This window comes from Oryctolagus cuniculus, chromosome 1, assembly GCF_051225735.1.
Source record: "Oryctolagus cuniculus isolate XC-2025 breed Fujian yellow rabbit chromosome 1, ASM5122573v1, whole genome shotgun sequence".
NCBI lineage: Eukaryota > Metazoa > Chordata > Mammalia > Lagomorpha > Leporidae > Oryctolagus > Oryctolagus cuniculus.
In genome coordinates, this window is record NC_142867.1 from 10736037 (window position 1) to 10762510 (window position 26474).

At 52.2% G+C, this 26474-nt stretch overlaps 2 protein-coding genes and 1 long non-coding RNA gene across 7 annotated transcripts in view; 2 read left to right on the plus strand and 1 right to left on the minus strand.

The window, feature by feature from the left end:
- Positions 1 to 1746: 1746 nt before the first annotated feature.
- Positions 1747 to 15014, minus strand: TKFC (triokinase and FMN cyclase). 5 transcript variants are annotated; one of them, XM_089307960.1, is made up of 19 exons: positions 14850 to 14952; positions 13953 to 14221; positions 13619 to 13723; positions 10049 to 10238; positions 9050 to 9160; positions 8772 to 8953; positions 6583 to 6661; positions 6203 to 6292; positions 5669 to 5703; positions 5506 to 5590; positions 5331 to 5420; positions 4709 to 4825; positions 4257 to 4376; positions 3954 to 4091; positions 3127 to 3233; positions 2919 to 3022; positions 2775 to 2808; positions 2598 to 2687; positions 1747 to 2282 (listed from the first exon to the last, which is right to left on the minus strand). In XM_089307960.1, the coding sequence occupies exons 3-19, from the start codon at positions 13619 to 13621 to the stop codon at positions 2121 to 2123; spliced, it is 1737 nt and encodes a 578-aa protein (XP_089164086.1). In that variant the 5' UTR covers positions 13622 to 13723; positions 13953 to 14221; positions 14850 to 14952; the 3' UTR covers positions 1747 to 2120. The 5 variants fall into 5 exon arrangements, with proteins under 5 accessions (XP_089164086.1, XP_008272644.3, XP_051689127.2 ...); XM_008274422.5 differs by lacking the exon at positions 13953 to 14221 and having other exon boundaries at positions 14850 to 15014; XM_051833167.3 differs by lacking the exon at positions 13953 to 14221 and having other exon boundaries at positions 14912 to 14977.
- Positions 12834 to 14956, plus strand: LOC149128280 (uncharacterized). Its single transcript, XR_016216639.1, has 2 exons — positions 12834 to 12975; positions 14744 to 14956. It is a non-coding gene; the product is annotated as an uncharacterized LOC149128280 (long non-coding RNA).
- A 2-nt stretch (positions 15015 to 15016) lies between the features above and the next one.
- Positions 15017 to 26474, plus strand: part of DDB1 (damage specific DNA binding protein 1) — a 33258-nt gene continuing 21800 nt past the window's right edge. The window contains exons 1-6 of the mRNA XM_002721023.6: positions 15017 to 15312; positions 16359 to 16507; positions 17495 to 17611; positions 17931 to 18152; positions 22896 to 23010; positions 25685 to 25782. Of these exons, the coding sequence (XP_002721069.1) occupies positions 15252 to 15312; positions 16359 to 16507; positions 17495 to 17611; positions 17931 to 18152; positions 22896 to 23010; positions 25685 to 25782 (762 nt within the window). The 5' untranslated portion in view covers positions 15017 to 15251. The remainder of the gene's footprint in view (positions 15313 to 16358; positions 16508 to 17494; positions 17612 to 17930; positions 18153 to 22895; positions 23011 to 25684; positions 25783 to 26474) is intronic.

The window sequence follows — 26474 nt, forward strand, 5'->3', positions numbered from 1 at the left end:
GAGTGCCAGTTTGAGTCCTGGCTGCTCCACATCTTATCCTGGGAAAGCCGTGGAAGATGGCCTGTGTGCTTGGGTCTTGCCACACACATGGGAGACATGCATGGGTTTCCTGGTAGGAGGCTTCAGCCTGGCCCAGAACTGGCATTGTGGGCATTTGGGGAGTGAACGAGTGGGTGGAAAATCTCTTTCAAGTAGATGAAAATAAATAAACATGGAAAACGTTCTGTTAAAAAATAGTTAATGGCTTTTAAGCACTTGTTTATCTTGTTAGAAAGGAACCTGGAAAATAAGACCCAAGTGTAAGTGAGTGGCTTGGGGTCACCGTGCCAGGCAGAAGTTCAGTTTGGACCCAAGAAGCATGGGCACCTGTGAATGCTGATACTGGCCCTGTGGTCCAGGACCCATGCTGTGGCTGAGGAACAGGAGACCCTGGATGGGGTGGCCCTGTGGCTGGGGGTACTTAGAGTCAAATTTGGGCAAAGTAGGTGATAAGGGGCCCCTTTCCTAGGGTGACCAGCTGGTGATAGCCACTCCCAGTGCGTGAGCACTTGGGACATGTTGGCATTACACCTTCATCAATCATTAGAGGAGCTGGCGCTGTAGCATAGAAGGTTAAGCCTACAGAGGCCAGGGCTGTAGTACAGCAGGTTAAAGCCCTGGCCTGAAGCACCAGCATCCCATATGGGCACCAGTTCAAGTCCTGGCTCCTTCTCTTCCGATCCAGCTTTCTGCTATGGCCTGGGATAGCAGTGGAAGATGGCCCAAGTCCTTGGGCCTCTGCACCCATGTGGGAGACCCGAAGGAGGCTCCTGGCTTCAGATCGGTGCAGCTCCAGCTGTTGCAGCCATTGGGAGTGAACCAGCGGATGGAAGACCTCTCTGTCTCTACCTCTCTCTGTAACACTGTCTTTCAAATAAATAAAATAAATCTTTAAAAAAAAAAAAAGGTTAAGCGTCCACCTGCAGCACTGGCATCCCATATATATGGACACTGGTTCAAGTCCTGGCTGCTCCCCTGCCAATCCAGCTCCCTGCTAATGAGCCTGAACAGCAGCAGCAGATGGTACAAGTGCTTGGGCCCTGCACCCACGTGGGAGACCTAGAAGAAACTTCTGGCTTGCGGCTGGCCCAGCCCTGGCTGTTGAGGCCATATGGGGAGTGAACTAGTGGAGAAAGCTCTCTCTCCCCTTCTATGTATCCGCCTTTCAAAAAATAAAATCTTAAAGTCAAGTCATTAGAATCCTTTATGTTCTGGTGAAATGAGTACCATTCTGATTTCACAGATTCTACAAGGCTAAATAATGGGTTCTGTGTTCACGTAGCTGTTTAAAGCAGAACCAAATTCCCAGTCATGTGCGTGTGATGTGAATCCACAGCCAGTGCCTTTAGCCACTCTCCTACCCTGAGCAGGTGCCAGCATGCACTGTGTGTGTCCTCCATGCTCCAGGTACTGTCAGTAACTGCTCTAGGAAGTGGCCTGGTCTGTAACTGAGCCTTAGAATATGATTTCCTTTCCTTCTGGTGGCCCAAGTTCAATTCCCAAAGGAGCACTGAATTTGTGATTGGGAGCCTTTCTGCCATTCTCACAAGCATCAGGTGTGTGTGCACAAGGAGGAGGCTAGGCATGGGGAACCCAGGGGACACAGCCCAGCTGAGCAGAGCCTGCCTGTGCGGCTCAGTGCCTGGTAGGTGCTGGGCATGCTCACTGCTGCCAGGGCGAAGGCCTCGCAGGAAGAAGCAGCAGCAGTTTTATGGCGTCAATGTGCTTTATTAGCTTTCTTTTCCATGCTGAGTCAGATTCAGATACAGAGGGTCTTTCACAGGAAATGGTTTGGAGTCTCAGAGGCAAATTAGCGTTGCCACATAAAGGCTGTGCTTCAACTCAGAAAGAAAACGCCGTATCACCAAAGCCCAAGCCTGGAGCTGGCCTGGCCAGGGCAGGGGGACCCACACGCTCCATCCTTCTTGGGAGGGAAAGGGCAGAGCTGGAGAGGTGCAGGGCCCACTCTGGCTGTTTGCAATGTACTTCTGCAGGTTTGCTGGAAGACTTCCTGCTGGACTTGGGAGGGTGACAGTGGCCACCTCAGCACCCAGTGAGAAGAGCTGAGGCTGAGGAGGCACTCATGCATCCTCACTCTGCAAGACCTCCAGGATGGCACGGAGGATGGCGGCTGCTGCCACGGCCCCGGGGTCTGGCTGCTCCAGCCGCGCAGAGCTGATGTAACTGGCTCGTCCGGCTCCGGCTTCCATATTCTTGGTGGCCTCAGCTGCAGCTTCAGCACTCTGAGGGGGTGTGAGTGAAGGAGGAGATTCAAGGACAGGCCATCAGGCCTCCTCTTTTCTGCCTCCTCCCTCTACTATCATGCAGGGGAAAGGTCATCACTCACCCACTTCTAGCAGGAAAAGCAGCTATCGTTTCCTGAGTCCTTGCTATGTCCAGGCCCTGTGCTGGGCTCTATAGATCTCCTTAGCCCCACAGACACGCACCTCCATTTGACAGGGGAGGAAGCTGCAGCTCAGGCACTCAGGGTCTTTGGAGATGGGAGCCTGGTGGCTCCAAACCTGTTGTACTGGATGACTAGGCCCAGTCTCACTCACCTTGACTGCTTTGGTCAGGACTTGGAACAGGTCGGCCCCTGGGTTCTTCCAGGCTTGGAGCTCCTTTCGCGCTGCCCACAGAGAATCCAGCTGGACAAAGGGATGGGGGAGCTGAGGCATACCCTGCCACTGAGGGCCAAGAGGGGGAAGGGCTGGGGCTGCAGCTCAACTACACACCATTGTCCTGTCCCCTGGTGCAGCCTGTCCATACCTGGCAGGGAGAGAAAATGGGCAAGGCTTACAGTCGGCAATCACTCAGGGTGGGGATACCAACCACCTCCTGCAGCCCATGCTGGGGGGAAGCACAGGGCTTTGGCTCACTTCTGCATGGCCTCCAGGCCGGCATCCATGGCAGCAGACCAGGCTGGGAGGTCAGTCTTGGCTTTGAGGGGCTGGGCAGCTGCAGTCAGGAACAGGCCATAGAGCTTGGGGAGGACCAGAATGCTAAGAATGTGGAGGCGGCCTGGGCCCCAGCCAAGTCAGGATGCTCCCGTCAGCCCTTCTGCCCCCAGAGGCTGCTGGCACTCACTGCCCCAGATGAGCCTCCCATCTTCTCCAGAAGCAGGACGGACAACTTGGAGAGAAGCTGGGCAGGGCTGGCAGGCAGGGGACCCTCCTTCAGCCATCCCTGGATCGCTGCAGGCAGAGAGATGGTAAGGGGTTTGGAGACGATTCCTTTGCCTGGACCCCACTGTGTTGAGACAATGCCAGTCAGAATGAATGAGGGCTGGAAGAGGCCAAGAGGGAACCAGAATGCCACTGCCAAGAGTCTCCTTCCATGTCTAGTGTGCAGTCTGGAGAGGGCTAGGAAAGGGACCTGGGAGTCACCCGGGGGTGAGCCTGCCCCAAACACCTGCATTTCACACCCTGCTTGCTTATTTCATGCCTTTCCCTCAGCTTCTCTATACTAGCATTCTGCTTGGTTCACTGAGATTTCTGCCTGCTTCATTCACTGCTGTCACAGGGATGAAAGCAGAGCCTGGCCCATGGTGGGTTCTAAATACATTTACATGAATTAATGGTCCTTTTTATCAGTCTGGGTAAGCTGAGAAAAATAAGGGCAACAGAATGAATTTGGCTTGAACCATAATTTATTATTCACTGCAAAGGGTTTCATTTTATTCTAAGATAATCACCTCCTACATCTATAGTGTAAGGTACTCCTCTTCTTTAGGAAAATAGGCGAAAGGATGCAGTGGTTTTGTGAATGACCACACTCGGCCAAGTACAGGTTGGCAACCCCCAATAGCACTGTAAATGTTTTGGAAATCAGTCTGTTTCATGGAATGCCAAAATTTAAGGCACAGGTGGCCATACCAGTCCCTCTGCAGACCCCTGTGGGGGTCCAGCACTAACCTCTGGCAGCCCGACTGTGGGTGGCGCCACAGTCCCCATCACCAGCAGCCCGGTCCAGGGCATTCAGGTGGTCCTCTAGGCCCAGGAGGGTGGTGCACACCCGTTCCAGCACAAGTCCCATCTTCTTGGATGTTACACCTGGAAAGATAGGAATAGTAGGCACGAGGCCTGTCTAGCCCTTCTTACAACCAAACTCAACTGGTGTGGGAGGTGTGAGAGGGCCCCGCGCATCCCACTGCACACCAGTGCACTCTTGGGGCCACTGAGGATGCCTGCTCCCTCCCCAACAGCAGGGCCCAGTACCTCCTGCAGCAGTGGAGTCAGGGGCCTCCTGGGGCTCCACAGGGGCTGCCCGGCTCCGCTTCCGCCCAGTCACAGAGACCCTGGCCACATTAGGCCAGGCTGCTGCGGCAGTCTCAGCATCTAGACACAGCAAGACAACTCTCAGACATGGCTGGCCAGCGAGGGACCAGGGTGGGTAGCCCTGGAGGAAGGGGAGTTCAGCCACTGTGTACCAGGGGACGGAGGGAGGGTCCCTGGGGGAAGGACCAGCGAGCTCTGAGGAGGATCCTGTCACCAACTCCTGAACAGTCGAGTGTGAGCTGGGGAAGGCTAAGGGAGCCATAAAGGGCCTCTTCATGGGGTCCGGATCCCTGATAGTCTTGGTCAGTCCTGATGGGGTCCCTCCAAGTCTCCCTGGGTCCTTCCAGCAACACGGATTGCCAGCTTGGGTGACCCCCAGTCTCAGGTCTCACCTATCAGTTTCAGGAGGGGCTCATCCACCAGCAGGAGAGTGAGGGAAACGCCAGGCATCTCCAGCGCTGACATAAAGGTGCCCACCAGGGCACGGGCGATCTTCACCCCACGGCCCTCTGCAATACCAGGGCGTGGAAGTCCATGAGGGATGGGTGGGGATGCCCCTGCCCCTGCCCCTGCCCCTGCTCCCAGCAGCAGGCAAAGAACTTGTACCATGGAAAAACAATGACCTTGGGAGCTGGGGCCCTGAGGTCAGAAGGGAGATAGCCTGGTTCTTCTCAGGGCAACTCTCAATGACACCCCAAATTACTACATTCCCTGGAGGCATCTCCACTTTAGGGGCAGATGACTTCTTACCAGGTTCTGGGTACTGTGTTAAGCATCTAACACATATTTAATCTCATCTAAACCTCAAACCCTGTAAAGCAGCAAGTATCACTACCCCCAACTCACAGACAAGACAACAGAGGCTCAAGGCACCCAGCAAGAGGTGAGTAATGCCTTCACTGAGGGTCATCTGACTGCATAGCCCACCTTCGGGGCCATCACAAGACTCTACCTCAGTTCTTTCCTTATGTCCAGCTCAAATGGCCAGAGTCTCCGTCCCAGTGTAGGACTCACCTAGACAGCGGACAGCAGCATCAGCGATGATGCCCAGTTCCAGGAATGACAGGCCTCCCAGATTGTTGACCATCAGCACCACTGAGGAGCCTGTGGGTACACACGACACCTCAGTTAGGACTCTCTGCGCCGCACCCCCTGCCCAGGCGGTTAGGAGGGGTGGGAGGCCACTCGCCTGACTGCACAGGCACATGGGATGCATTGGAGGTGCTTGTCATGTGGTCGAGCATGAGCCTCACAATCTCCTCTGCAGTGGCCATCTGTCCGAAGGAGACACTGGTGAGCGGCTTCTGGGCGGCCTCGGCCTCAGGCAGGCCTGCGGTGGGGAGTCTACCTACCTTTATCCTGCGCACACCAGCTTCCCCATGGATTCCTGCGGAGAAATGCGGACTTTGTTGACCCGGTCAGGGCCGGGGGATTTGTGCATTATGTGCTGAATGCTCAGCACTAGAGAGACACTGTGGATGTGGCCATAAGGGTACAAATGGAGGGAATAATGAAAAATACCCGCTCCCTGCTGTCTGGGAGCTCAGGGCTTGGTGGCAGGGACAGCCACGGGGAGGCCCCAGCAGGTTGGGACCTGTCACTTTGGAGGCACAGTGGAGGAAGGGAGAAAGCTCCACTGCCTGGTGGCCTTTGGGAGAAGGGTGCACCTGGGTAGGAGCAGGAGGCCCTGGGGATGGTGTGAGCAAAGGCAAGGACGTGCCCAGCACCCTGCTGTGGACGGCAAAGCAGATGGACATCAGGCAACTTGGGCCAGGCTTGGCCTCAAGTGGCCACTTACAAATCGTATGAATACCTGGGAGACAGCTCCAGGTGTGCAGAGAGGAACAGGCCGGTGGCTGCCAGGGCCAGAGTGGCCATAAACTTACCTAGGCCCAGCTCAACCTCATCAGCTGCAAGCTCAAAGGTGGGTTTGGAGCCTGGGACGCTGCAGGAGGACAAGCTCACCCCCAGGGTACCTGGGAAAAATGAGTGGGAGGTTGTTCAGGCGTGGGAAGGGCCACAGCAATGCCTGGAATGCCCTGCCCCCAGGCGTCCTCTTCTCTGAGAAAGGCTGCCTGATTCCTTATTCCAGTGAGGACAGAGAAGCCCAGCTCTGCTACTCAAGACTGCTGGGCCCAGGAGCTCCCCCAGGGAGACCTGCCCGCAGCCCCTGGGGGATAACCTGGAAAGCCCGCATGGCACCAACAGGAACTGCTCCTAGTCCCAGTCGCTGACCTGACCTTTCTTCCCCCAGTCCCGCACTCACCCATGGTCTTGGCGACCTCGCTCACCCGCCTGGTGATCTCCTCCAGCCCCACCCCTGCCTCAGCCAGGGCACCAGCCACCTGCAGCCACATGGAGACAAGCCCAGGGGGAACGGGTCATGGCATCACTCAGGGCTACAAGATGGGCTGGGGAGAGGCTCCTTGTTGGGAAGGGGAAACTCCTAAGGATTCCCACCCTCGAGCTGGCCCTCACATTTAGGGCAGGAGACTACTTGCCCTTATCCACAATGTACCTGCTGGAATCTGCAAGCATTCCAGTGTGTTGAAACCAGAAGGGACTTGACAAGTGGGGCGATGGGCCCTGACTTGCCAATGTCACTCAGCCAGCTGAGTTTCCCCATTCCTAGAGTTCTTTCTCCCATAGCATGGCTCACTTCACTTATGCCTCTGGCCCCCAGTCCACCATGAGAGGTTCCCAAAGGGGGGGCTTCCAGTCACTCAGGACAGTAGGGAGATCGTCGGGGAGACACCTAAGCTGGGCTTCTACAGAATGCTAGGAGTCAACCAGGCCACAGGCGTGCCTGCACAGGGGAAGGAGCTTCCCGTCATACACTTGGCAGAGCAGTCAGAGATGGGCCACAGTCCAGCAGTACAAGGACATGGCACTAATGGAGCAGGAGGGAAGGTAGGGAGGATGGGGAGATGAAGCTGGGGAGTCAGGGAGAGGGAACAAGCAAGTGCTGCATGCCTGACCAAGCAGCTTGAGTTGACTCTAGAGACCCAAGTAGCTTTCAGTGGGCAAACAACCTGGTCAGACACGCACTTAAAACACACACACACACACACACAAGATTTAGCAATGTATTTGAAAGAGTTAAAGAGAGACTGAGGGAGGTATCTTTCATCCACTGGTTCACTCCCCAATTGGCTCCAACGGCCAGAGCTCGGTCAGGTTGAAGCCAGGAACCCAGGACTCCATCTGGGTCTCCTACATGGGTGTCAGGGGCCCAAGCACTTGAGCCATCTTCCACTGGTTTCCCAGGAACACTAGCAGGGAGCTGGATTGGATGCAGAATAGCCGGGACTTATGGCGCCCATATGGGGTGCTGGCATTATAAGTGGCAGCTTACCCTGCTGTACCACAATGCTGCCCCCAGACATGTACTTTTTTTAAGATTTATTTATTTATTTGAAAGGCAGAGTTACAGAGAGCCAGAGGCAGAGAAAGAGAGAGGTCTTTCATCCACTGGTTCACTCCCCAAATGGCCTCAACGGCCAGAGGTGAGCTGATCTAAAGCCAGGAGCCAAGAAGCTTCTTCCTGGTCTCCCATGCGGGTGCAGGGGTCCAAGGACTTGGGCCATCCTCTACTACTTTCCCAGGTCATAGCAGAGAGCTGGATGGGACTCGAACCAGTGCCCATGTGGGATGTCGGCACTGCAGGTGATAGCTTTACCTGCTATGCCACAGTGCCAGTCCCCAGACAAGCACTTTTAAAAGGTACAACTGGTGGTAGTGGAGGGGACAGACTGGAAAGATACAAAGGCAGGAAGCAGGCAGGAGAGCCCAGTGAGGAGGAGGCTGTGACCATCAGGGCACACGTAGTGGAGCTCTGAACCAAGGCAGGGGCAGGAAGGGCAGGATCCGAGGAGAATGTACAAGGCATTTGAGAATTGCCAAGTGAGGGGCCAGTGTTGCAGCACAGTACCGGCATCCAACACTGGAGCACTGGTTCTAGTCCTGGCTGTCCAGCTTCCAATCCAGCTGCTAATGCACCTGGGAAAGCAGCAGCAGATGCCTGGGCCCTTTCCACCCATGTGGGAGACTCAGGTGGCGCTCTGGGCTTCTGGCTTCAGCCTGGCCCACCTTTGGCCATTTCAGCCATTTGAGGAGTGAATCAGTGATGGAAGATCTCATTCTTTGTCTTTCCCTCTGTGTCACTCTGCCTTTCAAATAAACAAATAAATTAAAAAAAAAAAAAAAAGATTAAGTACCAGAAGACGACTGATTGGTTGTGGGGTAGAGAAGGGGATGGGTTTGAGAGGACACCATGTCCTATGCTTGGGCAGCTGAGGGGACAGCAGGGCCCGCCCAGGTCTGGGAGCACTTGGCACGGAAGAGTGGCTTTCTGGAGGAGGGCGGAGTGGCTGGAAAGGCCCTGTCTCCAGGTAATGCTCAGGGCAGGAGGCTGGGACGGGTGGCGGCTTCAGTGTCCCAGGCAGGCTGGCTCACCTTGTGGATGAGCACGGTGCCACAGAGCCCCCGCCGGCCTGCCTTCTTTAGCACGGTGAAGGCACTGTCGTCCCCGATGACCACCATCTCTACGGCGATGCCCTCGGCCCTGGCCTGCTCCCGGGCCAGGCCAAAGTTGAGCCGGTCCCCAGTGTAGTTCTTCACAATGAGGAGGATCCCCGCTGTGGGAGCAGCCAGCAGGGCCCGTCAGCGCTGCCCTCCCCCCAGCCCCAGTGTGCCCTCCTGCAGTCGCCCCTCCTCCCCCATGCCCACCTGACCTGTGCCTGCCTGGGCCACAGCCCTGATGGCTGCCAGGATGCTGCCCACGGCTGGGGAGGTGAACACGGCGCCAGCGATGACTCCCGTCAGCATCCCCTTCCCTATGAAACCTGGAGATGGATGGGGAGGAGTGGGTGAGGATGCAGGAAGGGGACTGTGCTTGCAGTCACTGGGGCTTCCCGTGTGCCCAGGCCACATAATTTGGTGAGCCCTACTGTGTGCTTGGTGCTAGAAGATCCCCCTGATGGGTACAAGGCAGACCCTGCCTCAGGAGTCCTCTTGGAGAGGTCTTTCCTGATGTCCCGTCTGAAGTGGTGGCTCAGCCTCCGTGGCTCACCGTCCCTTCTTACTGTCCTGGCGTCACGGTGTGGCACTCTCTGAAATGACCTCTCTCACTGTGCTGTCTCCCTGGGTACTGTCTGTCTCCATGGAGTAGGATATAAGCTCCACACGCCAAGTACAGTGCCAAGCATACAGACTCATTAATGTTTGCTGAATAAGTGAATGAGGGATTCGCTGAAGGGAGACAGGGAAGGGGACACTCTGCAAAGCCTAGTCTCTGTCCCGCAGGAGCTGTCAAGTAAGGCGTACATCCCTGGCCTCAAATAGGAAACAACCAGGTCTGTATGTAGGAAACAGCAGGGCGGCTTCACAGAGGGACACTGCTTTAGGCTGGAAGAGTCAGGAAGGTGTCATGGATGAAGGGCAGGTCAGCTGGGACTGGAAAGCCGGGAGAATTCATGGAATCACTAACTCTCAGCGGGGAAAGGGCCTGAGAGATCATGTGGCCCAACCTGGTGCTTTTAAAGATGTGGCAATGGAGATCCAGAGAGGCTGTAACTGTCCCCAGAGGCTGAGGGAGTGGGAGAGTGGGAATCGGGCTCTGGTGCCTGACTCAGGCCTGGGCTCCATCTTGCACCTTAGGTCTGCATTGTGGACCTCCCAGGAGCCCCCATCTACTCAGTCCAGCTCCCCCCACCTGACGATGGGGTACTCACCAGCATGTGCAGGCTCATGACCCGAGCCCCCGCCTGACAGGAGTGCCACCCGGCCCTTGAGGCTGTCCAGGTCAGAACGGAGGGCCACACGGTGGCCCTGCAGAAGCTGTAAGTTGGGGTCGCAGGCCACCAGGCCAGCAAGGGCATCATCGGCACAGCCTGCCACGGAGTTCACCAGCTTCTTGGAGGCCTGTGGGACAACAGCCGGGGGGAGGTTCAGGGAGATGTCAGCAGGGACACCCCCATCCTGCCCAGCCACACTACAGAGTCCCCTCCCATATCCACCCAGGAACTCCAGGGACACAGCAGTGCCTTCAGCGGGACCACATTTCATCAGGAGGGTGTTTCTGGGCATTCTCTCCCTAACTGCTGACTTTTTATCCAGCTACTTATTTATTTTAGTACTCAGTTTATCAGTGTTTTACAACACAGCTTCAGTTCATACTAAAATAATGGGATCAATAAAAATGGAGGAAGTGAAGTCTTCTGTATAAAAATTTAATCAACTTCAGGCCCAACATCTTCGTCTGTCAAAGGAGGAGAAGCCCCAGGCCGTGGCTCCTGTGTTGGGGGAAGGGACTGAGAAAGCCCCACACCCAACCGCTGTTGCAGCTGGACCCCGGATGCAGGCAAATATGTTCTCCCATTGCTTGGTGGGCCAGGCCCAGGGATAGGCCACACTCGTGAGAGGTAGCAGAACATGCTCCTGCCCTCAGTGGAGCACGAAGAGACACTTGCACACATCACACAGAGGAACGCACACGCACTGTGGCAGCACAGAGGAGGGGACCCCGAGAGAGTCCTGGAGGTCTCTGGGGATAAACAGGAGTCAGACTGTCAAAGGGAGCAGAGGGCCTGGGGGAAGGAGGAGGAGAGCAGAACACAAGCCTGCAGTGCGAGATAGTATGGAGGCTCCATGAAGAAAATTAGAAAGACTTCAGCCACCAGTGAGCAGCAGGAAGAAGTGGGCAGGGCCTCTGGAGCCAGAGGAGGAGCCTGGCCCAAGAGCTACAGAGAAGTGCCATCGGGTGCAGCTGAGCAGATGGTGTGGGTGTGTGTGTGTGTGTGTGTGTGTGTGTGGTGAGCTGAGCAGTGTGGGGGCTGGGGTGGTTGAGAACTTGGGCAGGGCCGCCGCCTGCAGTGCTGGCATCCCACGTGGGTGCCTGTTTGACTTCTGGCTGTTCCACTTCCAATCCAGCTTTCTGCTGTGGCCTGGGAAAGCAGTAGATGGCCCAAGTCCTTGGGCCCCTGCACCCACGTGAGAGACCTGGAAGCAGCTCCTGGCTCCTGGCATTGGACTGGCTCAGCTCCGGCTGTTGTGGCCATTTGGGGAATGAACCAGTGGATGGAAGACTTTCTCTCTTTCTGCCTCTGCCTTTCAAATAAAATAAATAATTTTTTTTTTTTTAAAAGAGACAGTGAGCTTGGGCTCTGCAGTCGCAGGGACTTGGGTTCAAATCCCACGCCTGCTCACTCATTAGCTGTGAGCAGGGGGGACACAAAACTGTTCTGAGCTCAGTCCTTCCTCTATACAACAGGGGATTTAGTAAAATAAAGCATGGGAATGTGATATGGTAAGAGCTCAATAAAAAGGAGCGACTCTCATTTTTGAACAAGCTTGGAAAAGGTAGAGCCACCTGAACCAATGTTGTGGGCTGAGCTGTAGCTTCATCCTGAACAGCCAGTGAGACGGGGCCTAACACAGACCTAGAGGGTGGGGCTGCTAGTGCCACCTGGTGGCCCAAGGGTGGCCTGCGGTGGCCAGGTCCTAGCAAGGTGCACTTCCTGCACCACTCCCTTGAGCCTGCAGGCGGCCATTTGGTTCCTCTGAGCAACATTTAGTCCTGATGCCTGCCTGCTGGCGTTTCCTGGGTCTAGTCAGGGCCAGGACCGACCCACCTGCGTTAGGATGTGGACAGCCTGTGGAGCCCATCTCATTTTGTCTTCCTAACAACCCATGGAAGAAAGATTAGCCCACTGAGGAAACTGAGGCAGTTAAATGTCTTTGCCTGCAGTTATACAACCAGCAAACATCTGGGTCTGCTCAGCTTCAAAGATGGTTTCATTCCGGTTCTTTCATGTTGCTTTCTGTGGGGAGCAACTCGGACTATACTGTTACTGGAATTAAGACTTATTCTATGCATCTGCTCTCCCACAATATGGCGCTGGGAGAGAAGAAAGCGGCTTCTACACAGCTGCCTCCAGTTCAGCCAATAAACTGTAGGACTTGCTCCTGATTGGAGAGCAGCGTACTCGGCGTGTGGGCAGCCGAGTTAGGATTGGCAGAGGAGGACTATAAAGGAGGAGAGAGACGGCATGCACGAGGAACATCTAAGGGAACACCTGTGCAGCCCCCCAGAGAGCCGGCTGGCGGTGTGCCGCTCCCCTGCGGAAGTGGGGAAAGTGGCCAGGGGGAACCGCCCTTCCACGGAGGTGGAAGGGACAGTAGCCAACCCGGGAAGAACCAGCAGCAAACCCGGGGAGGGCCGAGCAGACGAAAGAACAGCGCAGGGTCCTGTGTCGTTCCTCCACGAAGAGGGGGAGCGACACTTTCCAGAGGAACTGAAGGGATGTGGCGATGGCAGAGGTCTTGTCCCAGGAAAGGCATGAGCTTGTGGCTCTCGGAGCCCACCAGGCAAGGGACGTACAACAAAGCTGTGAAACAGTCTCAACTCCAAGCTCAGGGTCCAGCGCTGCCAACCTCTAAGACCGTGCCCTGCTCCTCATCCTGATGACCGCCACCTCTAAGACTGTGCCCTGCTCCTCATCCTGATGACCGCCACCTCTAAGACTGTGCCCTGCTCCTCATCCTAATGACCGCCACCTCTAAGACTGTGCCCTGCTCATCAGGGCCACAGCAGAGCTCAAGGGCGAGTGCTATCCTGGCTCCCAGTGGCTTGAGGAGATGGAAGAAGAAAGGAAGCCAGGTATTGTGCAAGGGCCCTAGGACTCTGGTCTAATCCACTTCTCACAGCTACTTGGTGGTAGGCCTTAATCTGTCTCACACTGCAGCTGAATAAAGAGAGGTTCAGAGAAGTCAGTCGTACAGGTGGTTGGTGGCAGGCTCATAACCAAACCCAGATCTGTCCAAGACTTGATTCGGTTGAGATCAGTTTTAGAGTGGACCGGAAGTAAAGCCCAGGGGCCTGGTATGTCTCCCATACTATCGATCCCAGTGCCAGGGCCGGCCTACACATGCTCCAGACTCAGAACAGGTGCAAGGTCTTTCCTCAGGGTGCATTTGTAACTGATAGAGCGTCTATCACAGAGCAAGTATCTGTTAATGTTCTAATTTAAATGCATGGCCCAGAGTGGGGCAGAGGGGCTCCAGAGGGACTCAGAGGCTGCAGTCCCAGGTCTAAGCTGACACCAGTGGCCTGCAGAAAATGGAGGGAAGCAAGGGTCAGCCCCTGACCGACAGGGTGCTTGCTCTCTTAATCTCTGAACCTCAGGAAGCAGCAGCATCTCTTGGTCAGGGCGTAAAGAACTCCAGCATGCCTGGGGCTGAGATCTCTCTGCTAACTTAAGACCATGGTGAACCTCCCCTGCCCTGGCCCCCACAGGACTCACCATAGTGGGCAGGCGGCTCTGATTCAAGTGGAGTCCAAACCTTCACAGTGAGGGGCTGCAGTACAGGCGATCTGGGTCTGAGCACAGTGGCGGAGGCAGCAGCCCCTGCAGGGGTAACAAGACACCTGAAGCTGACTGGCACAATCACACTTCCAGTGCCTTAGTAATTAGGGAGCTGCCCCAGACTCTGATCCAAGTCCAAACTCTAGTACGTGGGCTGGGGATGGAGAAGAGTGTGGGGCTGACCAAGGTTCATGCCTGCACTTGGCTACCGTAAGACAGATTGATCCATTCTGGGCACGGGGCCAGTTTAATGCCTCTGAGCAGTGCCCACCTCAGCACCAAGGAGCAAAGTTGTCCTCTTACACAGGCATCATTTACGGTGAAGACGTTACAAAGATCTCCCCGCGTGTGCTCTCACTGGCCCTTGCACCGCACAAGGAGGGAGGCAGCTATTTGTGACCCCATCTGACTTCTGGGGAACACAGATAACGCTCTAGGGACTCGTCCAGGGTCTCAGATCCACGGCTAGTCTGCTCTTTCGGACCTGGTTTCTTTGCAAGTCGGTCTCGCTGAAGTTAGGCAGATTCACTATCAGAAATCCTAGAAAACTGACATTCCAGCCTCCCTCAGTTCAGCGGTGTCTTGGGGTCCACCCAGGGTCTTGGGTGCTCCCCAAGAACCCGGGCCCGGCTCTGTGCCTCCCTCCTGCCTTGCCTTAATGGGGGGAATCTCAGGTAAACAAGTGTCCCTCACAGCTTGTTTCCTCATCTGCAACACAGGGGCGGGCTGCTCCCCTGCATTCAGCTTCAAGCCACGTGGTCGCCCTCTGGCTCCTCGGGCCGCCTGTCCCAGGTAGGGCGGCCTGGATCATGCAGGTGCTGACTGGAGAATTCTGTTTTTGTGCTTGGCGTCAGAATTTGGACAGCAATGCGGGCCCTTCAAAGCTTGAAGGATAAAACTCAGAGGAGAGAGGCGGGCATTCGGGTGTCCCCCAGGTGACACCGAGTGGCCGTTCTAAAGGTCAGCTGAGGGCACCGGCTGGGTAGGGCGGACCCGAGAGAGAGAGTAGGGGAGGGGGGAGGCGGTGTGCACAAATAATTTTCACCTCCCTCCCTTCTCTAGGCCTTCGCGGTCCTTCCGGTTCCGAAAGGGGGGAACAGACCCGAGGGCTCCCGGAGCAATGGACGGGAGAGAGGACCGGGGCTGGGGCAGGGCGAGCATTGCGGACCGGGGCTGGCGGTCGGCGGGCGAGCTCCGAGGAAGCAAAGAGCCTTGGCGAACGTCCCCCACCCTCTCACGACCGTAGCTTCCGCCGCCGCTTCACAACAACCCCCAAAGGCGCGCCCTCATCCGGGTACTCCGGGCTCTGGCGGTAAGAGGCGGGGGCGGGACCTCGGGGGGCGGGGCCTCCCTTGGTTGGCTGCCTCGGGCTCCGCGAGTCCTCCAAGAGGCCAGGTGAGGCCGTCCCGTGGTGCCCTGCTTCCCGGCCGCTCTGGCCTGCAACGTGTCTCTGGGGCGGAGGCAGAGGCAGTGGAGTTGGCTGCGCGCGGGTTGGGGGTCCCTGGTCTCTGTGGTCGTATCCGTCTGTCTGTCTGCGCTCTGGTCCTGACGGGCCGCCCCAGGCCTCGACATGTCGTACAACTACGTGGTAACGGCCCAGAAGCCCACCGCCGTGAACGGCTGTGTGACCGGTGAGGCTTCCGGGGCTGGAGACCCGATGAGGAGATAGTGAGGGGGAACCGAGGCCTAGCGAAGGCCCGCGGCCCCGGGGGTGGCGGAGCGGGACCCGGCCCGGGGACGGGAGGCGCGTGGGGATTAGAGGCTACTCTTGAGGGCCCCCTTTAGTGCTGGGAGGTCACTTGGCCTCGAGGACAGGGCCGGGCCCGGTGGGACAGAGAGCGAAGTGTTGAGTTGATTGTGCTGTGTCGCCTGGGCCTCAGGATTCGCCTCCGATGGTTGGGGGAAGGAGCAGCCTGGCTGGCGGGTTTCGGGCCAGAATTTTCCTGGAGGGGAGTCGGGGTGGGGGGGCCCAGGAGGTGGAAGAATAACGTCCGCACTCTTTCTTGCAGAGAGGGTGAGGAGCCCTCTCCAGGCTCACCCTTTGGCTTGTGGCTGTTGTTTACGTGAGGGCGCTGCCGGAGAAGAGGGCTTGGTCGCTCCCGCCCAGGGCTGGGCTGGTCTTGTTGTTGCCCGTGCAGGGATTGCTGAGAGCACCGATGCCCAGAACCCCTGGAATGATCGTGTTGAATGCACATTCTCCGTTGACTGTGCAGACCCCAAACTTGTCTTTTTTTTTGTAAATTCTAGTCTGGAGGTAGTGGTAGGGCAGGGGCTGTGCAGAAAACAGCGCACCGCTCTGGAGAGGGCTGTGCATTTATTTCACCTGGTCTGTTTGGTGAGTTGTGAGGCTTCAGATGAGAACCGGGAGACGGACCCCTTCTCCAGCGGCCTGCGTGGGAGCTCATCCGAAGGGTGTTCACGGGTAGTGTCAGTGGAAGGAAGCTGCTGGTAGCTTCAGTCCGGTGTTCTTGGTCTGATTAGGCAAGTAGCTTTGTTAAATGTATGAAGTGAGGCTCTTGGAGGTGCTGGATTTGGCCAGGAAGGGAGTGAAGGGAGGGAGCTGGAGGAATCAGGAAATGAGGATTCGGGAGGTAGGTAGGTAGAAAGTGGTAGTAGGGTTATTTAGAAGGGCGCGGGAGGCTTGCTGTGGCTTTGAAAGTTAGATCTGTTCTTTCAGGACACTTCACTTCAGCTGAAGACTTGAACCTGTTGATTGCCAAAAACACGAGATTAGAGATCTATGTGGTCACCGCGGAGGGGCTTCGGCCCGTCAAAGAGGTGGGCATGTATGGGAAGATCGCAGTCATGGAGCTTTTCAGGCCCAAGGTAAGCTTTGAGTCGGGACAAGCAATAAAGGCCGAACTGTGGGTTGGAGGTGGTTTCATGTTGTGTTCATATGATTGCTTGCAGTGGGTGGAATGAGGCTTAGGAAACTCTTCTTTCTCCTTTTTTTTTTTTTTTTTTAAAGTTTATTTTCATCTACTTGAAGGAGAGAGAGAGAGATCTTTCATCTGCTGGTTCACTCCCCAGATGACTTTGAATGTCAGTATAAGGAGCGATAAATTAGGGTAAAATTTTATCAAGTTGAGTTCTTTAGGAAGGGGAAATTAAAGCGGCCTGAAATATGGGTCACTAAATTGCTTAGTGATTCAGAGAGTAGGTAGAGTGGTAACGTCACTTTAGGTTCTTTTCAGAACCTCGATTTCCCAGTCTACAAGTGAGGACAACAGTATCCAATCCCTTAGGCTATCCTGAAAATTAAATGATTCAACAGCACAGGCAGTGATCATCATCACCATTCTAATTCATGTACTTCCTTACATTATACACTAACTGAATCTGACAAGAAAGCAATGGGTTGATTATTAAAGGGTTAATTATAACCCTCCGAACGTAATACTTTTTGAAATATGTGTTAAATGAGTAAGGTCCCTTTAGGTCCCATTGTTATTCTCACATTTTTTTCTTTTTTTTGTGACTACGTGGAGAGGAATGAAGGAGGCATCACTTTCATCTTTGAAATTTTGAGTGGAATGATTGAGGTTAGCTTGAGATTGGAATATATGAAGACAGAGAATTATTTCATAATGACAACTAGATGTTTACAGCCTTAGTCCTGACCTTTTGTACGTACCCTGAGGGTGTGAGTGTTCCTAGCTGTGTGAGAAGCTCCCTGTGTATTTTCTGTAGGGAGAAAGGAGCTTGAAACTTCTGAAGGACCTTAGTATGCTTAAAGAATGATACTTGAAGTCCCAACAGGTTGTTAGTGTTTTACAAAGAGCCTTTTTTTGATAGCTTAATGTTGTTTTCCAGGGGGAGAGCAAGGACCTGCTGTTCATCCTGACAGCTAAGTACAATGCCTGCATCCTGGAGTATAAGCAGAGTGGTGAGAGCATTGATATAATCACGCGAGCCCACGGCAATGTCCAGGTGAGTGGCTGCTTCAGGCTGCTGAGTCTTCCAAGTTGGGCTGTCTTGATCTCAGGTAGAAAATGAAGTGCTGGGGGCAGACTTATATCAGAGAAACAAGGAGAAAACACTGAGGGTTTGTGTTTTTCTGAAAGAAGGACTTCAGTGGTCTGCTCAGAGTCCAGGGCCATGGTAACAATTCATTGAGATTCAGTGTTTCAGAGAAAGGTCTACACTGGCATTTGGACCCTCTACTACTTCTCAGATTGTCCCAGGGAAGTGTGCTCTGCCGCTCTGAGGGTGTGGAGCGTCTTTCCTAGTCCCCAGTGTTGTTTTTCAGGACCGCATTGGCCGCCCCTCAGAGACTGGCATTATTGGCATCATCGACCCTGAGTGCCGGATGATTGGCCTGAGACTCTACGACGGCCTGTTCAAGGTTATTCCACTAGATCGCGACAATAAAGAGCTCAAGGCCTTCAACATCCGCCTGGAAGAGCTGCATGTCATTGACGTCAAGTTCCTTTATGGTTGCCAAGCACCTACCATTTGCTTTGTCTACCAGGTACTGAATTGGGGGGAAAGAGGGAAAAATTGTGATTTGGCCTGATGGGAACTGGTTTTTGCTTATCTGAATTTCTGTATTTGGTAGGAGAGTAGGGAGAAGTATGTAATGTGTTTCCTGAAATGTTTTATAGAGTACAATTGACACAAGGCAGAGCTTGGTTGCTTCTTGAGGGTGTTAGTACTTACTGTGCAGGCAGTAAGCTCTCTGGGACTGTAGCCGGTTTTAATCCTCAGATTATACTGGTGTGGGCCTTGGAGATCTTATAGGGTGACCCAGTTTATACTTTGAGTCTCTTACAGGCATGCAAAGGGATTATTAAAGTTTAGCTGTGGAGAAGTGATCTAGAATTGGCCTTTACAAGCAAAGACGGAATGTCTCAGGGATGTCTTCTTTGTGTTCTCTAAGAAGAGGGCTGCATTTTTTTTCTAGCCCACTCTGGTGACTTGCTGGCTCTGGACTTCTATTTTAGTCTGTGCCTAAAACTTCAGCAGAGCTGATCCTGGGCAGCTGTTCTCTGGTCTAGCTCTGTTAAGTGGGGGTGGGGTGGCAGAACACCAGACTTCCATGCCAGTATCTTGATAAAATCTCAGCCTTTTAACAAAGGGCTGTGCAGCCTCAGGTCATTTCGCTTGCCTGTAGTTGATACAGGCTGATAATCTGCTTCCATGCAGTGTGTGTGGACACGTAAACACTTTAATCACCCTGTTAAGTGTTGGGAATACTGGTGTGTTTTTGTATGTTCTTTTGTCACCATAAGTGCTATAATATTGAGGCTGATTGGAATAAGATTTGAATGGATAAAATTGAAACTGGTTTAGGAGATTTGTTTGATCTTATTAATCAGAGGTGAAATAAGATTTCTTTCTTTATTTATTTGAAAGTCAAAGTTACAGAGAGAGGGGGAGACAGATAATTCATTTGCTGATTCATTCCCCCAGATGGCCAGGCTGAAGCCAGGAGCCCAAGCATTTGGGCAGTCTGCTGCTGCTTTCCCAGGTGCGTTAGCAGGGAGCTGGATTGGAAGTAGAGCAGCAGAGCTTTATGTGGGGTGCTGACATCGCAGGCAGAGGCTTAATCTGTTGTGCCACAACACTGGTTTTTAAATATTGATATTGGGGGCCAGTGATGTGGCATGGCGGGTAAAATCTTTCACCTGCAGTGCCGGCATCCCATATGGGTGCCGGTTCGAGTTCCAGCTGCTCCAGTTCTGATCCAGCTCTCTTCTATGGCCTGGGAAAGCAGTGGAAGATGACCCAGGTCCCTGGGCCCCTGCACCCATATGGGAAGACCCAGAGGAAGCTCCTGGCTCCTGGCTTCTGATCAGCGTAGCTCTGGCCGTTTTGGCCAACTGGGGAGGGAACCAGTGGATGGAAGACTTTCTCTCTCTCTCTCTCCTCTCTGTGTAACTCTAACTTTCAAATAAAATAAATAAATTTTTTAAAAAAATATGGATATTGTTCATTATTCAAGGTAACTGTTCCTAGCCTCAGGTCTGCCAGTTGTGACCATCTTTTTTTGTGTGTGTGCCTTAGGCACAAATCTACTGTTGCTTGAACTCTTTATTTTTCTTAAAGATTAATTTATTTGGGGGCCAGCATTGTGGCATAGCAGGGTAAACTCCTGCCTGCAACACCAGCATCCCATGTGGGCTCTGGTTCATTTCTCAGCTGCACCACTTCTGATCCAGCTCCCTGTTAATGGCCTGAGAAAAGCAGCAGGTATTTAGGCTTTTGTCACCCACATGGAGACCCAGATGAATCTCCTGGCTCCAGGCTTCAGCCTGGGCCAGTTCTGGCCAAAATCTTAAACAGGCGGGCAAAAAAAAGAAAAGAAAAAGAAAGGGGCCGCACTGTGGAGTAAGAGGTTAAGCATTCGCCTGCGGCGCCAGCATCCCCTATAGGTGCTGATTTGAGTCCAGGCTGCTTTACTTCCTACCTAGCTCCCTGCTGGTGGCCTGGGAAAGCAGTAGAAGATAGCCTAACTATTTGGGCCCCTGCACCCACGTGGTAGACCCAGATGAATCTCCTGGCTCCAGGCTTCAGCCTGGGCCAGTTCTGGCCAAAATCTTAAACAGGAAAAAAAAAAAAAAGAGAGAGAGAAAGGGGCTGCACTGTGGAGTAATAGGTTAAGCATTCGCCTGCGGCGCCTGCATCCCCTATAGGTGCGGATTTGAGTCCAGGCTGCTTTACTTCCTGTCTTCCTATCTAGCTCCCTGCTGGTGGCCTGGGAAAGCAGAAGATAGCCTAACTATTTGGGCCCCTGCACCCACATGGGAGACCACGAAGAAGCTCTTGTCTCCTCACTTTGGATTGGCCCAGCTCTGGCCATCGCAGCCATTTGGGGAGTGAACCAGGGGATGGAAGACCTTCCTCTCTATCTTTCTCTCTGTAACTCTGTCTCTCAAGTAAATAAATACATATTAAAAAAAAAAAAGAGAAAGATTGTGGCCATTTGGGAAATGAGCCAGTGGATGGAAGCTCGCTCTCTCTCTTTCAAATAAATAATCTTAAAAAATTAGAGAACAATTTATTTGAAAGAGTAACAGAGAGGGAGAGGGAGAGACAGAAATTTTCAGCCTCCAGTTTACTCTCCAAGTGGCTGCAAGGTCAGGCTGAAGCTAGAAGCCTGGAATGCCATCTAGGTCTCCCATATGGGTGGCAGGCGGCCTGAGAACTGGATGAGAAACAGAGCAGTGAACCTGCTCCCTGTGACGGGATGCTAGAGTTGCAAGTGGTGGTGTAACTTACTGCACTACAGCGGTGGCCTCTCCCTTGAACCTCTTGTGAAATTGCATCTTACCCTCATTCTTTGATGGGAAAATATTTTTCTCAACTCAAAGTGACTTTTTATTTTAGGTTTATTTTATTTATTTGAAATAGCTGGAGCTGAGCCAATCCAAAGCCAGGAGCCAGGACCTTTTTCCTGGTCTCCCACATGGATGCAGAGGCCCAAGGACTTGGGCCATCCCCTGCTGCTTTCCCAGGTGCATTAGCAGGGAAGGGATTGGTAGTGGAGCAGTGGGGCTTGCCCTTATGTTTCCTTTCTTATGCTAAAATCTTGACCTGACAGATATTTAGGTACTTACATATTAAAGGTACTCAACATTGAGTGCTTCAGTACCTTTAGTAACAGTGATTTGGATGTTAGGAATTCCTTAGACTCATCTCTGGCTTTTGTTGAAGCCATCTTCCACTGGCTGAATGCAGCCATCTCTGACTCTGCTCTTTAGCCTCTTAAACATGATTTTAGAATCTTAAAGGCAGCCCTAGAACCAACATGATTCAGAAAAAGGGATGATAGTGCCTCTGGTGGCAGGACTGAAGGTTTTGACTAACTTTAGAGGAGCAGTATGTTCTGTTCTCCCTGCTGCCACCCTGTCAGTGCTTTTAAGAACTGTGTCATGGGATTTTTTTTTTTTTTTTAAGATTTATTTATTTATTTGAAAGGCACAGTTACTGAGAGGTAGAGGCAGAGAGAGTCTTCCATCTGCTGGTTCACTTCCCAAATGGCTACAATGGCTGGAGCTGGGCTAATCTGAAACCAGAAGCCTGGAGCTTCTTCTGGGTCTCCCACGTGGGTACAGGGGCCCAAGCACTTGGGCCATCCTCCTCTGCCTTCCCAGGTGCGTCAGTAGGGAGCTGGATCAGAAGTGAAGCAAGGGCTGGCACTGTGGCATAGCGGGTAGAGCCGCTGCCTGCAGTGCCGGCATCCCATATGGGCACCAGTTGAGACCTGGCTGTTCACTTCTGATCCAGCTCTCTGCTATGGCCTGGGAAAGCAGCAGAAGATGGCCAAGTGCTTGAGCCCTTGAACCTGCGTGGGAGACCCGGAAGAAACTCCTAGCTCCTAACTTCAGGTCTGCGCACTTGTGGCCATCTGGAGAGTAAATCAGCAGATGGAAGACCTTTCTCTTTCTGCCTCTGCATCTGCCTCTCTGTAACTCTTCCTTTAAAAAAAAAAAAAAAAAGTGGAACAGCTGGGACTGGAACCAGCACCCATGTTGGATGCCAGCACGGCAGGCGGGCGACTTTACCACAGCAGCAGCCCCACATGATGTTTTTAATCTTACATTTACCTTCCTATGTTTTTCTGTTTGTTTTGTAAGTTCTTTGAGGCCAAGGGACACACAGTATCATTTTTTTTTTTAAAGAATTATTCTATTTATATGAAAGACAGTTAGAGAGAGGTAGAGCCAGAGAAAGAGAGAGGTCTTCCATTCCGCTGGTTCACTCCCCAAATGAACACAACGGCCAGAGCAGAGCTGATCTGGAGCCAGGAGCCAGGAGCTTCTTCCAGGTCTCCCACGTGAATGCAGGGTCCCAAGGACTTGGGCCATCTTCTACTGCAGAGAGCTGGATCAGAAGAGGAGCAGTTGGGACTTGAACTGGCACCCATATGGGATGCCAGTGCTGCAGGCTGGGGCTTTAACCCACTGTGCCACAGCGCCAGCCCCCACACAGTATCTCTTATTGAACTCAGCACAGTGTGATAACTTCATTTTTCTGTTTTGTTTAACCTTTCTTGGTTCAATTATTAGAAACCATAAATCTCAGTTTCTAACAGTTTACATAGAAATTAATCACAGCTTAAACAGGTGACTGTCAGCATACTAATAGACAAGGACAGGAAGGCTGAAATGACAGGATTGTCAGATGCTGGGTGGTAATCACTGCCCCTCTCAGGACCCCTCCAGCCTGATTCACCCTTCCTAGAGGCTAACCATTCTACTTTCCCTCCCAGGACCCTCAGGGGCGGCATGTCAAAACCTATGAGGTATCCCTCCGAGAGAAGGAGTTCAACAAGGGCCCTTGGAAACAGGAAAATGTAGAAGCTGAAGCTTCCATGGTGATTGCAGGTTGGTGGAGGTTTCAGGAAATTTGCATGTGCCCGAGTCTGGGTCAGGTTCCTACTCTGTATTCCCTTCCTCACTTTCTCTGTCCTTCATTTCAGTGCTCAGTATCAACAGTGTGTGTGTGTGTGTGTGTGTGTGTGTGTGTGTGTGTCTCCCTTACATCCTTACATCTCTTCTCTAAATGTGCTTTTTTTTTTTTTTGGCTTTTTTCATTTTTATCTTTGAAATTTTCTGCTTTTTATCCCCCCAGCACCTAAAAGTAAAACTTTCCTTTTATTTGGTGTGCAGAAATTGACTATAAAACATTAAGACTGATTTGCAGAGTGGCATATAGAAAGAAATCTCATTTTATTGCTGGGCATAACATTTAAAAACGTTGAGAGACCAACAGAACTTACCTAGTCTGACTTCTTTATTTCGTGGTTGAGGAAACAGGGATAGTGGAATTTGTCCATGCACCTATGCCATTAACAAAGCCTAAAATCCAGGCCTCATCACTTCTTATCCTGTCTCTTTCCCCTAACATACTGTTTGTCTCACCCAATAGAGAAGTTTTAAAATTATTATTTTTTTTTAAGATTTATTTATTTACTTGAAAGAGTTACACAGAGAGAGAGAGAGGCAGAGAGAGAGAGAGAGGTCTTCCATCTGCTGGTTCACTCCCCAGATGGCCACAATGGCTGGAACTGCGCCGATCTGAAGCCAGGAGCCGGGTGCTTCTTCCAGGTCTCCCACGTAGGTACAGGGGCCCAAGCACCTGGGCCATCTTCTGCTTTCCCAGGCCATAGCAGAGAGCTGGATGGGAAGTGAAACAGCCTGGACTCAAACCGGTGCCCATATGAGATGCCAGCGCTTCATGCCAGGGGGTTAACCCACTGTGCCACAGCGCCAGCCCCTCTCTTACGAATTTTAAAACTTCTCAGGGCCAATGCTGTGGCACAGTGGGTTAACGCCCTGGCCTGAAGCACCGGCATCCCATATTGGCGCAGGTTCAAGGCCCAACTGCTCCACTTCTGATCCAGCTCTCTGCTGTGGCCTGGGAAAGCAGTAGAAGATGGCCCAAGTCTTTGGGCCCCTGTACCCACATGGGAGACCTGGAAGAAGCTCCTGGCTCCTGGCTTCGGATTGGCATAGCTCCGGCCGTTGCGGCCAGCTGGGGAGTGAACGAACCATTGGATGGAAGACCTCTCTCTGCCTCTCCTTCTCTCTCTGTGTAACTCTGACTTTCAAATAAATAAGTAAATCTTTTAAAAAAAAATTCTTAAGAGAATATCAGCTCTTCCAAGTTTATGGTGAAATGAAACTAAGGAAAAAGATCGGAGACAAAGGAAAATCAAAGTTTTTGTTAGAAACAATCAAAAGTTTAGAAAATGGGGAGAATGCAAGGAGGAGAATGCTGAGAAGAGTCTCTAGCCACCTGAATACTGAGAACCAACGAGTGGCACTGAAAGTGCAACCAGAATTACATAATGGCCTTGCCAAAGCACTGAAGAATGGAGTCTGGAGAAGCCTGTCAGGCTGTATAGACTTTGATATTATTTTATTTATTTATTTTAAAATATTTCTTTATTCATTTGAAAGAGTTACAGAGAAAGAGGGAAGGACAAATTTTCTGTTCCCTGGTTCACTTGCCAGATGGCTGTAACAGCTAGGTTCAAGCCAGGGGCCAGGAGCTTCATCTGGGTCTCCCACGTGGGTGCAGGGGCCCAAACACTTGGGTCATCTTCCACTGCTTTTCCTAGGCCGTAAGCAGGGAGTAGGATCAGAAGTGGAGTAGCCAGGACTCAAACCAGTGATTTTATGGGGTGCTGGTGTTGCAGGCAGATGCTTTACCCTCTATACCACAGCATGGGCCCCTTGATATCCTCTTTTTTTTTTTTTAAATACTATTTACTTTTTTGTTTGTTTTTTAAGATTTATTTATTTATTTGAAAGGCAGAGTTAGAGTGAGAGAGTGAGAGAGAGAGATAACTGCTACTCGCTGATTCACTCCCTAAATGGCTATAATGGCAAGGGCTGGGCCAGGCTGATGCCAGGAGCCAGGAGCTTCTTTGGGTCTCTCACATGGGCGCAGGGGCCCAAACACTTGGGCCATTTCCTGCTGCTTTCCCAGATGCATTAACACAAGCTGGATTGGAAGTGGAGCAGCCAGGACTCCTAATTCTCACTCATATGGGATGTTGGCACTGCAGAAGGCAGTTTAACCTGCTGGGCTGCAGCACTGGCCCTGGTGTCCTTTTCTTTTTCTTTAAGATTTATTTATTTATTTGAGAGGCAGAGTTAGAGAGAGACAGACGGAGAGAGAGAAGGTGAGAGAGAAAGCTTCCATCTGCTGGTTCACTCCCCAAATGGTCACAATGGCCAGAGTAGGCCAGGCCAAAGCCAGGAGCCAGGAGCTTCTTCCTGGTCTCCCATGTGGGTGTATGGGCCTAAGCAGTTGCGCCATCCTCTGCTGCTTTCCCAGGCACATCATAGGGAGCCGGCTCAGAAATGGAGCAGCTGGACATGAGCTGGTTCCCATATGGCTTAACCTGCTCTTCCACAGTGCTAGTTCTCCCAGTGTCCTTTAAAATAATAATTGATCATAGAATTTGCCTCAGGGCTAGCCAGATCAGTGCAAAGTGCTGGGCAGGTGCAAAGTGCCGAATGCTTTAATGTTGTTATCTTTATCCTGCAGTCCCAGAGCCCTTTGGAGGGGCCATTATCATTGGTCAAGAGTCCATCACCTATCACAATGGGGACAAATACCTGGCAATTGCCCCTCCTATCATTAAGGTGAGCAGCATTTCATCTTTTTCTGCCTTCCATTCCCCCCCCCCCCCCCCAATCTCCTTCCTTCCATTTGTCAAAGGAGAGTTCATGGCTGTCTGTCATATATGTACTATGTAAATAAGATAGTGGTTGGTCATTGGGAACCTGGAGATGGATGATTTGGTTAGACATAGCTTGTTTGCTACCAAGAGAAATATTAAAGTAGGTTTGCCTGGTGTAGGCATTTGTCTCAGCAGTTCAGTTGCTGCTTCGGACAACCACAAACCGTCCTGGGTCTGCTTCTGATTTCAATTTCTGCTTACATGTACTTTGTGAAGCAAATATTTGGTCCTTGCTACCCTTGAGGAAGACCCAGATCGAGTTTCATTCCGGCCCAGACTTGGCTATTGCTGGCGTTTGAGGAATGAACCAGTGGATAGAATGTCTCTTTTTGTCTCCCTGCTTTTCAAATAAATAAATAAACTTATCCTTTACATTGACTGGGACAACTTTAAAAAGGGAAATTTTTGGCAAATTCTGTTAAATATTTTAGTACACAAATCATGTAAAATACACAGTGATAAGTTACATAGACTTTAAAAATTAATATAAAAATTTCAGGCCTTCAAATTTCAAGTCATAAAAATGAAATCTTAAAAGCTTAAGTTTATGCTCTTTGAAGATAAGAAACAAAATCTGTAGTAGCGTTCATGTCT

Excerpts from the sequence above, each read along its gene's own strand:
- TKFC (XM_008274422.5), bottom strand. Across the intron at positions 6,293-6,582 it reads CGAGGTCGCCAAGACCATGG|GTACCCTGGGGGTGAGCTTG; the intron begins GTGAGTGCGGGA and ends CATTTTTCCCAG. Across the intron at positions 2,688-2,774 it reads CACCAGGGGACAGGACAATG|CTGGATTCTCTGTGGGCAGC; the intron begins GTGTGTAGTTGA and ends CCCTTTGTCCAG.